Below are 12,368 nucleotides of genomic sequence, written 5' to 3' on the forward strand. Positions count from 1 at the left end.
TTCGAATTCTCGTAATCTGCATATACAGAAAGAAACTAGCCAATAAAAGAGCGTTTCATTTGCATCAGTCACTCTTAGTTACACAGCAAGGAAAGGTGCGTTTAGGTCAGCCTTAACAGTTGCCGAGCAAATATTCGGGCATATTATTTAAGCCACGTAAGATATCCCGTTGGAAAAACAAGCTGCAGGGTGGAGACTGACGATACAAGCGCAAAACTCACACAGTATACGTGTTGGGGGGCGGGGGTGTGGTACGCAAAAAGACCCTCGCTCCTCTGGGATAAATCTGGACATTAAACTGGCGGCTCAGGTATCGCACTGCGGGCGTGGCTGCTTGGGTGGGACTATGCTAATGAGGTAGCGGGAATACACTGAGTGAATGTAAATAGGGAAAGAAACCTTCGTGTTCCACGTCAGGGTGAAGATTCGGTGGGCGTTCGTCTCAGCCAATAAGACGCCTAGATACGCCAGGTGGGGCGTTCAGGACCTTCCCAGGTATTTATTTCAGACGAGGCACCGAACCTCCGTTTCTCACTTTAGTGGTCACCGGAGACCAAGCGCGCTTTGCACCATGAGTATCGGTTACCACCGCCCGGGGAATATGAGCTTCAGCAGCCGCTCCCACGGATCCCTGCCTAATCGAAGCTCATTGTATCGAGCCAGTTCGGGCACCTTTCAGCCGGGACTCTTCCGAGGATCCTTCAGCACTTTCTCTAGCTCTCCCCTCTCTGCCTCGACGCCTTTCCTTTTCTCCGCCCTGCCCAGTTTGAAGATCGACCCCAAGCTGCACCAGATTCGCACGGAAGAGAAGGAACAGATCAAGGGGCTCAACAACCAGTTCGCCTCCTTCATTGACAAGGTGCGGTCTCAGAGACGCGTATTAAGGCGAACGTGTGCGTGTGTGAGAGAGGGAAGTGTAACTTTGTGTCCATGCTTAGTTGGAGCTTGCACAACCAGTAATAAAGAGGGTACTGGAAGAAAAAAAAAGTATTTTTAAAAGTGTGTATCACGGACCTGCCTGGATTTGAAGTTATGTGTCCCCTTTAGTGCTTCAACTAGCCTAGACACCATTTTAATAGTTTAAAGCTGAACATTGGGCTGTAAATTAAAGAAAATAAAATCCAGGGAAAAGGTAGTGGTAATTCTCTTATTTGCCAAGAAAACTGCAGGGACTTGTCCAGGCTGTCTCCGAGAATTGGACAAGATTGAATGGGGAAAAAAAACTCTTATATCTTGTAGCCAAGAAAACTACATGAATGTGTCCATAAAGTCATCAAGGGTTGTATTAGAGTTGAAGAAGGGTGGACTTTTTAAAGCTAGCTTTATTGCAAAAGAATGATGCTTATTTTAAAAATCTTTAAAAGCAAAATAGAATATAACAGCACAATGGAGCACAATGAAAACAGTGCACAAGAGAAGAAAAAAGTATAATAAACCTACACAACCACAGCAACACAAGATGGGAGGGTAAAAATAGTGGTTTTCAGGAGTCCTTCATCCCATGAGTAACTCAAGAAAAATGATGCAAGCCAGAATATCCTAAGAGTTTTCCAAACTAGTCAATGGTAGTCTAAGCAACTGGATTGAGTGAGTGGTGCAGGAAACATGGTTAATTCTCCTTTCACTATGGTTCCAGTGTCATGTGGGTATTCCCAGGTTAGTTTGAAAAGAGATTTTAAAGAGAGAAAATCAAATCTCAGAGTCGGGTTATAATACTTGACTGTTCTCTTCAAGGAAAAGATTTCAGCAGTAGAGCATGTTCTGCAGAAGTAAAAACAGACTGAATCCATAGGACCTCGAAGTGGGACCAAGGTCTTCTGTCTCAAATCTTGAAAAGCTGCTACCAATGTCGTGCTTGATAAAGCAATTGCAGGACCTCAGTATATTCCTTCCACCCTCACCCACCTCATGTTAGCAATTTTTTTCTCCCAGGTCAACATCATCTCTTTTATAAAAGCTTTCAGAAGTTGGGTATGGCTCTCACCAAATTGAAACTGTGTGCTTCTATTTAGTCTTCTATTGATGGTTATGAATATGAAAAAAGGTCAAGATACTTCTGTGGCTCCCCCTGTCTGGTTTCTCTGTGCCAAATGCCATCCTTGTAAGTCTAAATCCACCTCTGGTTCTGAAAGAACTTAGTCACACTGACAGCTTCTCTGCTCTGATTCCCAGCGGTGTTTCTGCAGTGTCTCCAAATCAAGGTCAAGGGTTTTATCTATTTATAGAGTTATGTCTCAGCTTTATTTTGTACAACTCAAGGTGGCACACACAATGCTTCTAAATACCTCCTATTTTCTCCACAACAACAACCCTGTGAGGTGGGCTGGGCTTACATGCCTAAGGGATGACTAGAACTGAGGTTGCCCAGTTTCTAGTCCAGCACCTTAATTACTATACCATTTTTTTTTTTTAAAAAGGTGTATATATATATAAAAATCATGCTGTTCAGTTGCACTGAAATGGAGAATAGTTGTAAATTGGAGGTTTTTCTGTTTTAAGATTAGGAAGTCAGATAAGAACTTACTGTAAACCATTTGCATCTGGCGATCTGGTATATGGCTCTCAGAAGCAATGCATTCAGCTTACTAATATTTTCCAAGATGTGAGCTAGGGAAATTGTATATTCATATGGCTTTGGGAAAGTTTTCAAAAGTTTTCCACGCCCACAGACATCTGTCTTATAAACTGTATATCCAGAATGGATTTTTCATCACAAATGCTTTTTCTGTTATTTACCAGAAGACCTGGTGCATGATGTATAGAGTGCTGGCTAAAGATAATTTGTAGAAGCACAGAATTAAAAGAGGCCCCTTAAGCCCTTGGATCCAACCTGTCAGATTGAAGCCTCCCAGAGAGATGGCTATCTAGCCTCCACTTGAACTCCTCCAATGAGCCCACCACCTCACCCGGTGCTTCTTCCTGGTAGGAAGTTTTTCCTAACTTTCAACATGGCTGGTTCCAGTCCTTTTTCTGCACATGCCTTTCAATCCCTCTGCAAATTCCCTGGCTGCCAACTTGCTTGCTTGCTTATTTATAATATACAGTATAGCTGTCCTTCTTATGCAACATAACTCTAGGTGGCTCAGAAATACAAGTAAAAAAACAGTAAAAAAAAACCCATTAAAAAATTCAGAAAATCCCAGCACCTCCAACCACAACACATCCCCCACACACCCACAAGAAACTTTTCTGGGCTCCAGCCTCACACTACCCCAAGGTTTATGGGGAAAAACCAGGTCCTTAACACTTTTTGGAAGGCTAGGAGGGGAGGGACCTGCCAGATTTCAGGGGGAAGGGTATCCCAAAGGGCAAGGGGGCTACTGAGAAAGTGCACTGTGTAGGTCCCACTAGATGGCAACATTTAAGGGAAGTAACCTGGAGCACTCCCACCCTATAAGTCCTAGTGGAATGGGCAGATACCTTCAGGGAGAGTTACCTGGCTCTGTGCCATTCAGGGCTTTAAAGATGATAACCAGCACCTTATTTGTACTCAGAAAAAAAAATTGAACCCAGTGCAGCTCACGACCAAACTAACGACAAAACGTAGAACAACCAGCCTTAGAACTGGCAATGAAGATGTCAAAGTAGTGGATAGCTTCTGCCTTTTAGCATCAACCATCAACAGTAAAGGAATCAGTTAAGAAATCCGCCACAGACCAGCACTTATTAGAGCAGCCATGAAGGCCTCGGAAAAGATATTCAAATGCCGTGATGTTTCTATACCTACAAAGATCAGAATCGTGTAAGCCACGATATTCCCTGTGACGCTCTGTGGAAGCAAAAGTTGGACTTTGAAGAAGCAAAATAGAGTGTTGATACTTTTGAACTTTGGTGTTGGGGAAGACTCCTGAGAATACCGTGGACAGCCAAGAAAACAAACCAGTTGATCACTGAACAAATCAACCCAGAGTTCTCACTCAAGGCACAAATGACCAGGCTCAAATTATCCTACCTTGGACACATTATCCAAAAACCTACCTTTCTGGAAGGTGGAAAGAAAGAGAAGAAGAGGATGACCAGCAGCAAGGTGGATAGACTCAGTTATAGTAGCAATGAGTGTATCGCTGGAAATGCTGAAGGACAAGGTTAGGAACAGATCATCATGGAGAAAATGTATCTATGTGGTTGATAGGAGTCAAAAACAGCTTGATAGCACATAATCATAATCAAGTGCAGCTCACGCAGCAACTGTGTAATATGAATCAAGAGGCGCCCAAAACTATGCATACCACCACATTCTGGATGAGTTGTGATTTTATGTTTAGAAAAAGCTGTATGGCAAGAGTTCTCTAAGCATATCTTCTGTTGGAGTTTAATTGAGATGTGGGAAGCCAGGGAGAGTACAAATAACTGGGTTTATGATTCAAGGTAGAGCAATGATACAAACATGCACCTCTTGGCCACTACGCAATGGTGGTAAAAATTTCACAAAATGATTTCCTTCAAAAACAAATAGAAACCAAAGCAGTTTATTTTCCTATCAAATATTTGGGCCATAAACCAGTGGTTAACAATAATTTCAGATGACAGCAAATTCTAGATAGGCCACAGATTCTTACACAGTGGATTTGTGGGACTGTCCATAAATGGCCAGATAAAACTTTTGCCTATTTAGATAGCCACTGAGGTGGGGTAGAATCCTGCATCTTGATCAACAGATCTTAAATGCCTTTTCCTGATTCTCTTTTTAGTTTCTTATTTATCTCTCTGTTCTCCCTCTCCAAGGTATGCAAACTTGAGCAGCAGAACCAAGTGCTAGAGACACAGCTGAAGCTTTTGAAGGGCAAAGACCAATACAAATCCAACTTGGGGCACATTATGGCAGCCCACAGCCAGCCCCTTAAGCAGCAGATAGACACGCTCAATCAAGATAAGATGAAATTGCAAAACGAGCTGGACCACACACAGACCCTTCTGGAGGAACTGAAAAGCCAGTGAGCAAATCATAAGAGATAATGTTGGATTTGTTATTTAATATTTTGTTTGTATGTGTGAATATACATGTGTCTGTTTAAACTAAATATTCTTCATGTGACCAAGGCTAATTCAGATCAGGGCTGTAACTCTGTGGCAGGGGGAGATTTTCCAGATTTAAACTAGGCATGCTCTAATCTGTAAAGATGGGCATTATTGTGCAACCATTTAAAAGGCACTGTATTGTGAAATACTGTTCTACCAATTGAAGCGAATATCTGTAGCTCAGGGTTGAACTGTGGAGTCCTTGGTGCTCTCTGAGCCTGGTTGTTTTCTTGCAGACGTTTCATTGCCAGACTAGGCAACATCTTCAGTGCAAAGAGGGAGCGGGCCTTGCTCTCAGTTCATATACCGTGGCTTGCCCTGCTTGTGTTGGTAGGGGTGTAGTTCTCTCCTTGGGAGTTCTTTGACAACAACAGCCCAATCAAGGAATGCTTGTCTGGCAATAGTCTGGCAATGAAACGTCTGCAAGAAAACAACAAGGCTCAGAGCACCAAGGACTCCACAAATATTGTTTTGTAAGTGGTGAGATATTATGTTTGAATGATCTGATGGCAGCCAGATTTCACTGACCAGGTTGTAGGTGGTTCTTCTTCTTCACAATAAATACTGTAGGCCCTTCAGCCTGTAAGTTATGAAAGCACATAAAAGCTCTTGGCAGGCAGATAAAGTTGCCTGCATTTTTGTTTCTCCTAATTCTCATTCAATTTGATGAAAAAGAATTGACTTCAGAATTTTTTTTCAAGGGGGCAGATTTTTTTCAGTGAATTTCTCATGAGTGGAATGTGGCATTTGTGTCCTTATTTAGTTGTAAAATGCTCAGGATGCGTGAAAGTGTAATGAATGGTAGCCCCCCAGTCAATCTGCAGCCACTTTGGTGTGAGAACTAGTTCTCAGATGGTCACAAGCAAACAAATCTGTCTGTTACTAACACAGGGGAGAAGTGAAAACCGTTCTTCCCTCCCAGAAGAGAGCAGCTTCTAGCCCCTTACGCCATACTGGTGAGAGAAAGAGGTGCAAGAATTTGAACAATAATTTCTCTATAAATAGGTCTTGTACAGTATTTGACACACAGCAGATACTGGAATTCTCCAGCTTTTCTACAGAAAATTTACTGAGCAGAAATTTTTGAAACCTTGAGAGCCTGTTCATCCTGTTTCCAGTCCAGTTTGCTGGGGGAAACCTGACATTGGCTTCCCACACTTCCATTAAATCCCAAGGGAAGGTATCATGAGGGAATGCTGCCATGGGGCATTTTCAGTAGCAGTGTAAATGTCACCACTAAGAGATGGTTGTGCCCTTGTGAAGTTGTTGAACATTTATTCTCCTACCTGGAGAAATCACCCATCTCATTTCTCTGCCCACACATTAGGTGAAGAATTCTGAAAAGCAATTTATGTTCAGTCTTATTTTACCTCAGCTGAGTTTTAGTGTTCCATCGATTAAATTCCCAGTGCTACAACAATCAATTTTGTTTTCTCGTTCAATCGTGTCTGATTCTTGGAGACTGCCTGGACAAGTCCTGCAGTTTTCTTGGCAAAGTTTTTTGGAAGTGGTTTGCCCTTGCCTCCTTCCTAGGGCTGAGAGAGAGGGACCAGCCCCAGGTCACCCAGCTGGCTTTGTGCCTAAGGTGGGACTAGAACTCCTGGTCTCCCAGTTTCTAGTCTGGTACCTTAACCACTACACCAAACTGGCTCACAACTATCAATAGTTGTGATAGTTACAACTAGCTAGTTTTCATATTTATTTTATAACTTTAATCTAAAATGGTATGTGTTGGATGCTTTGAAGACAAGCTGCAGCTCTTGTGGAGGCTAGAGAGTTTTTAAATGGTACGTACCCACTGGACAAACTGATCTTAATTTGTTCCCCATTTCACCTCACAAATATTATCTGTTGTCTCTGATCTGTAGGTATGAAGAGGAAATAAATCAGCGTAATCAACTGGAAAATGAGTTTGTGGTGACTAAAAAGGTGAAATGAGTATTGGAGCCTAAAAATTGGTGGGACCTGAGGTTCTTACCATTGACCAACCCAAGACTGCTTTCTCTCTTCTGCAACTTCCAGCTTACACAACTTTATTTCTTGAGAAGTTCAAGCTGCTGTCAGTCCCAGCTTTCCTTTTACTTCCCCATATTCACCCATTCTCCTTACTTTTTCTTCTCTTTCTGGGCAATATGACAGAGGGCTGGTTTCTATATGGTATGATGGAAGGGGGCCTGTTAAATGTTTTTGCCTCCATATTCTGCATGCTTCTATGAAATAGGAAAAGTGCACACAAGATGGATGGATGGACGGACAGATACATAGACAGAGTCTGACTTGATTTCCATTCTCCTTTAACTTCAGCTGGAGAGCACCAAGTGAGGTTTACTGCAACTATTCCTTTTTTTCTGCCCACTAGAGAAAATGCATAGATTTGCTCAAGTTTTCAGAACTTTTAAAACCAGTGTTGTTCTACTATACGGAGGATGGTTCATGCTTCCAGGCCAAGCTTATCAAATAGAGGAGTTCGTTATCTGGAAAAACTACAGCATTCCCAAAAAGCTGTTGAACCCCTTCAAGCAGCTCAGTGCCCTCAGATGTTCCCCTACCCCAATATGATATTGTGACAGCTTGGCATATCTTCCCCATGTGCGCTTGCACTGCATCTTTACTGATAAATGATATCCCCAAATATCCTGAATCACTGCAGAACACACCTGAGTATTGTTGATTTGAAGTACTGGAAATACTAAATACTAAATAAAGGATACATAGTCGTCTTCTTTTTTCTTTTAAGTAACAACTGTTCTTGTTTTTTATGTATGTATTTATTTAAAAGATTTGTATGGCGACTCATCTAAAGACACAATTCCAGGCAGCTCACAACTGCTATAAAAAACAAACCATAAAACCAAACCAAAACCCAGTGCCTCAATTATCCCTTTGGGATGCCCCACAACCAACTCCAGACATCCTCACTCTACTCCAGCACTTGGGTAAAAAGCCAGGCTTTGATGGCCCTCTGAAAGGCTAAAAGGATGGGGGCCTGCCAAATTTTGCACAATGTGCTAGGGGCTGCCATGAAAAAAATGGATAGGGCCAGGAGAAGAACTAGATTTGACTGTAATTAAATATGACTGTAATTAAAATTAAAATTAATTAAATTACACACCATTATTTTGATTATGGTATCCAAATGTGCATTTAATAATTTTCCCTTTCAGTCACATTAAATAATATGATTTGGTGGCAAATTAAAGGCTCACCAAAAAGTTTGGGGTCATATTTAAACATATGGCCAAATAAATATATTTGGTCATATATTTAACTCAAAAATTGGAAACTTCCACCTCATATAATACTTAGTGAGATTCAAGGAACATGACAAGTATCCAGAGGAGAATCCTGCTGTCTGTTTTTCTCCTCTGGCAGGACCTGGATGATATTTACTTGCAGAAAGTAGATGTTGAATCCAAGCTAGAGAGCATCACGAATGAAATCAAATACCTCAAGCAGCTCTTTGAAGAGGTGAGTACCAGAGACAAAAATGAATGAATGAATTGAATGAATGAATGATGTATCTGTTATAGGTGATGATAATGAACAGGGACATTATTTTTCTCTCATTTTCACTTCTTTGCCAGTAGCTCCTTGCAAGAGCACTGAGGACAGAGCAAATAATGCAGTGGATGGGATCAAGTTCCCCATGATTAAACTTCCCCCACCCCACATATGGGCTACAGTTGCAATGTCAACTAGAATGAGTCCTTGGTGCTCCCTGAGCTTGCAAGCAAACAACCAAGCTCAGAGAGCACCAAGGACTCCATAGTTTAATCCTGAGCTACAAATATTCTCTTCTATTAGTGTCATTTACAACTTATCATGCTTCACCTGCCCCCATCCAGGAGATCAGGGAATTGCAATCTCAGATCCAAAATGCAATGGTCACTCTGGCCATGGACAACAACCGGGAACTGGAGATGAAGCATATTGTTGATGAGGTGAAAGAGCAATACAAGGCCATAACTGCCAAGAGTCGTGATGAGGCTGAACAGTGGTACAAAAGCAAGGTGACGGGTCACTTTTATCTCCCTGAATCCACATCATGGAAGTATAATCTGTACACGTGCAAGCGCTGGTAGTGAGCAATCTTGTTTTGCTACCTCTTTAATATTAAACTGAGAAATCCAGCCTGCCAATACGAACTGTTACAAGATTAAAGCAATCTAATTTCAGATCCAAACAAACAAAACAATCAGTTTCTAGAAACAAGGAAAAGAATCTGGTATTGTTTTGCAACTCAGGGGAATCTAGGAAAGTCTTTTAAGGATTTGCAAGTCCAGGAGAGGACTATTTCAACTAAGCTGCTGTAATTCTCTAGGTAAGGCCTGACCAGTGACTGAATTTTCAGGATAACACTGTCATCCCAATAATAATTTCAGAGCCAGTAGCACAGCATGGTCTGATCCTTTCATTGCTGATCAGACTTCACCTAGCTGTAGTAATGAAGTATGCATGTATCTGAAAATGGTTGAAGTATTATGACTTGGACCCAACCTTTTGCACTACCAGAAAGGACTTTGGCTCATGCAGGAAACTTCTCTGACTTCTAATTATGCCTCCCATGCCCCTAGATTTTATCCCATTTTTGTTCTAGAAGAAGTCCAGTATGATATGATGTCCAGCATATCTAAAGAAACCCGCCCATATGTTTGGACAACAAGAGTCCTAGTATTCTTGTTATGGAGCCTGCATCTTGCTATCATAGTGACTCCTGTTTACCCCTCTGTCCCCTTCCAGATTGATGACATTGTAAGGCAAACTCAGAAGCATAATGGTGAGATGAAAAGCATCAAGGGTCAGATTGCTGAGTTGACTCGCTATGCTCAGCATGTCAATGCAGAAATTGAGGCCTTAAAGAATCAGGTAAACTGCCAGTCTCTGGACAGAATCACAAGTCTTAACCCAAAATATTCATAAAAACAGAGAACATACAATGCTGGGGGGAAATGCCAAAGAGACTCTACCTACAACCCATTCTCTGAAGCCTAACTATCCCTTGGGATCCAGCCAATTGTTCATTTTGCTCTCTTTTGTAACTCTCTTCATGTCTAGTTTTAATTCATCCAGCTGCAAGTGTCCTCTCCTTTACTGAAATAAAATACAACAGGGCATAATTTCTTATGAGAGGGACAGGCTTCTCAAAACCACCAGCTGTAAGGTTTCCTCTACTTCATTAATATCACTAGATGAATCCTGTGGCCTGGAGGCCAGCACTTCATTCTAGAGGTCTTCAACCCAAAACCTTAACTGAGCTCATAAATTGTGCTAAGCTATGGTGTGTTTGTCGACTTTGGAGTAGGCATAGGGGTGCACAATCTCTGTCCCTCCTAAGTTTTGGGTGCAGTCCACCTCAGCTGTGGAAACTTGCTGAGTGATTTTAGGCCAAGTACAACAGGGTGGTTAGGGAGGCAGAATGAAGAGTGATCCTTGTGTGAACACTGTTGAGCTCCTGGAAGAAATGTGAGATATAAAACAAACACATTACTATTCCTCTCTAATAGTTGCTATCAATAATATTTGCTAATGTGACAAAGGCAAAAATTATTAAATAGATTGCAAGTAATCATTGGTCCCATCACTTTTTGGAAGGCCAACATGGCCATGCATTTCAAAGACCAAGTATAGCCCTCAACCTGAAAAAAGCTGCACAACTTTGGGTTCAACACAGTGTCTGAGCCCAGCATTGGCTTCTCTTCTTGGCTGACTTTTAGCTGCTTCCTGCATTGGGAAGTTATTTCCCTTGAACTGTCTTCACACTCTTCTTGGCCATTCACAATAACCTTGTGGAATGGAAGGCAAGCAGTTGTAGCTCAAAAGAGGCAAGGTCTTTCCCACCATACTTAAAGAGAGAGGCTTTGCTTCTGAGCCCTTGCTGCCTCTTCTTAGCTGCTGGACTCTCCATAAGGCTTCCCACCCAGATCGTGGAAACAGAAATGTTCCTCTTTCCTCCTACCCAGCGAGCCAGTCTAGAAAATGCTGTGGCCTCAGCTGAAGAACAAGGGGAGCAGGCTGTGCAAAATGCCAAGAGTACTGTCCAAGACCTAGAGGAGGTGCTGAAGCAAGCCAAACATGACATGGCCACCAAGATGAGAGAATACCAAGAACTGATGAACCTCAAGCTGGCCCTTGATATAGAAATTGCCACCTACAGAAAGCTGCTGGAAGGAGAAGAAAACCGGTAAGCAAGAGTCGCCGTGGCCTTTCTATGCATGGGTGCTGGATGTGTATGAATTGGTTCCTCTGCATTCAACCACCCAGGGCAACCTTCTCCAGCCTAGGGCCCTCCGCAAAGGTTGGATATCAGCTCCCAGAATTCCTAATTGGGTAGTGTTGGAGGATAACATGTCCAGGTAGGGTGATCTAAGAAAACAGGAAAGGACAATTTCTATGGGTGGAAAACTGCTTTGCATGGTATTTTGATACTGTCATGTGTCAGCTTGCAAATATATGCACATCGAGATTATAATAGTCAGAAACAGGAAGAAGTGCATTGCAGGAAGGTAATCAGGTCACAAGGGGCTTGAATCCTTCAGGAACAGATGGCAGAAACACAGATGTGAGTCTAGATTCTCACTGCCGTTTAGGATGGGACAACGTGAGCATCTTAGGAGAGCATCTTCTAATACAGCTCTCCAAGGTTTCAGACAGATTTTTCTGGCCCTACTTGTAGGTTCCCAGAACTTGGCACAGGACTTTTTGCACATGCTTTACCAGTGAGCTGTGGCTGTTCCTCCAAAAGAAGCCAGGCTGTCTTTCACACACTTTCTAAACTCACAAATACATTTTTTTCTTCTCCCAGGATGGTTGGTCAGGTTCCAGCACAGCAGGTCAATGCCATTAACAAGCTAGGTAAGCAGTCTTCCGGTTCCAAGGGGTGGAGGGAATCAAGCACCTCTGCTTTACTGACCCCTCTCCTCCTGAGGTTTTTGGTAATGTGGTGGCTTTATTCTTCCTCTCAGTTCTCTCTGAACTTTCTGCAGTGTCCTGATTCTCCCCATCTGGGTATTTGGGTCATGTCCTGAAAAAAGGCTGAAACAAATTGATGCCAAAAGTTTACCTAAAATCCTCCTTTGCCCCTCTTGACGTTCCATATCCCTGCACTTTAAATTATTTGTTAGATAGTGGTATCACTTATGCTATAGCGATATTTAATTTTCAGGTTCAGAAGATGATGTGCAAGGAGGCTTAGCACTAGTGATTAATGATAAATGGTGGTGGTAGTTTAACATTAAACTTTCAAACAGGTCTCAACGTATGTGCTTGTTGTATGACTCTTACATATTGGGGAGGATTATCTGGGGAATATTCGACATATACAAGCATCACCATTATCTATTGGGAAATTG

The 12,368-nt window shown here is 42.2% G+C and overlaps 1 protein-coding gene across 2 annotated transcripts in view; it reads left to right on the forward strand.

Annotated features, from left to right (window-relative positions):
- Positions 1–350: 350 nt before the first annotated feature.
- Positions 351–12,368, forward strand: part of LOC134487209 (keratin, type II cytoskeletal 8-like) — a 95,968-nt gene continuing 83,950 nt past the window's right edge. For both annotated transcript variants that reach the window (XM_063288868.1, XM_063288867.1), the window contains exons 1-8: positions 351–859; positions 4,726–4,934; positions 6,888–6,948; positions 8,392–8,487; positions 8,865–9,029; positions 9,760–9,885; positions 10,980–11,200; positions 11,822–11,871. In XM_063288868.1, the coding sequence (XP_063144938.1) occupies positions 572–859; positions 4,726–4,934; positions 6,888–6,948; positions 8,392–8,487; positions 8,865–9,029; positions 9,760–9,885; positions 10,980–11,200; positions 11,822–11,871 (1,216 nt within the window). In that variant the 5' untranslated portion in view covers positions 351–571. The remainder of the gene's footprint in view (positions 860–4,725; positions 4,935–6,887; positions 6,949–8,391; positions 8,488–8,864; positions 9,030–9,759; positions 9,886–10,979; positions 11,201–11,821; positions 11,872–12,368) is intronic.

The sequence above is a fragment of the Candoia aspera genome, chromosome 1, assembly GCF_035149785.1.
Source record: "Candoia aspera isolate rCanAsp1 chromosome 1, rCanAsp1.hap2, whole genome shotgun sequence".
Classification (NCBI taxonomy): Eukaryota; Metazoa; Chordata; class Lepidosauria; order Squamata; family Boidae; genus Candoia; species Candoia aspera.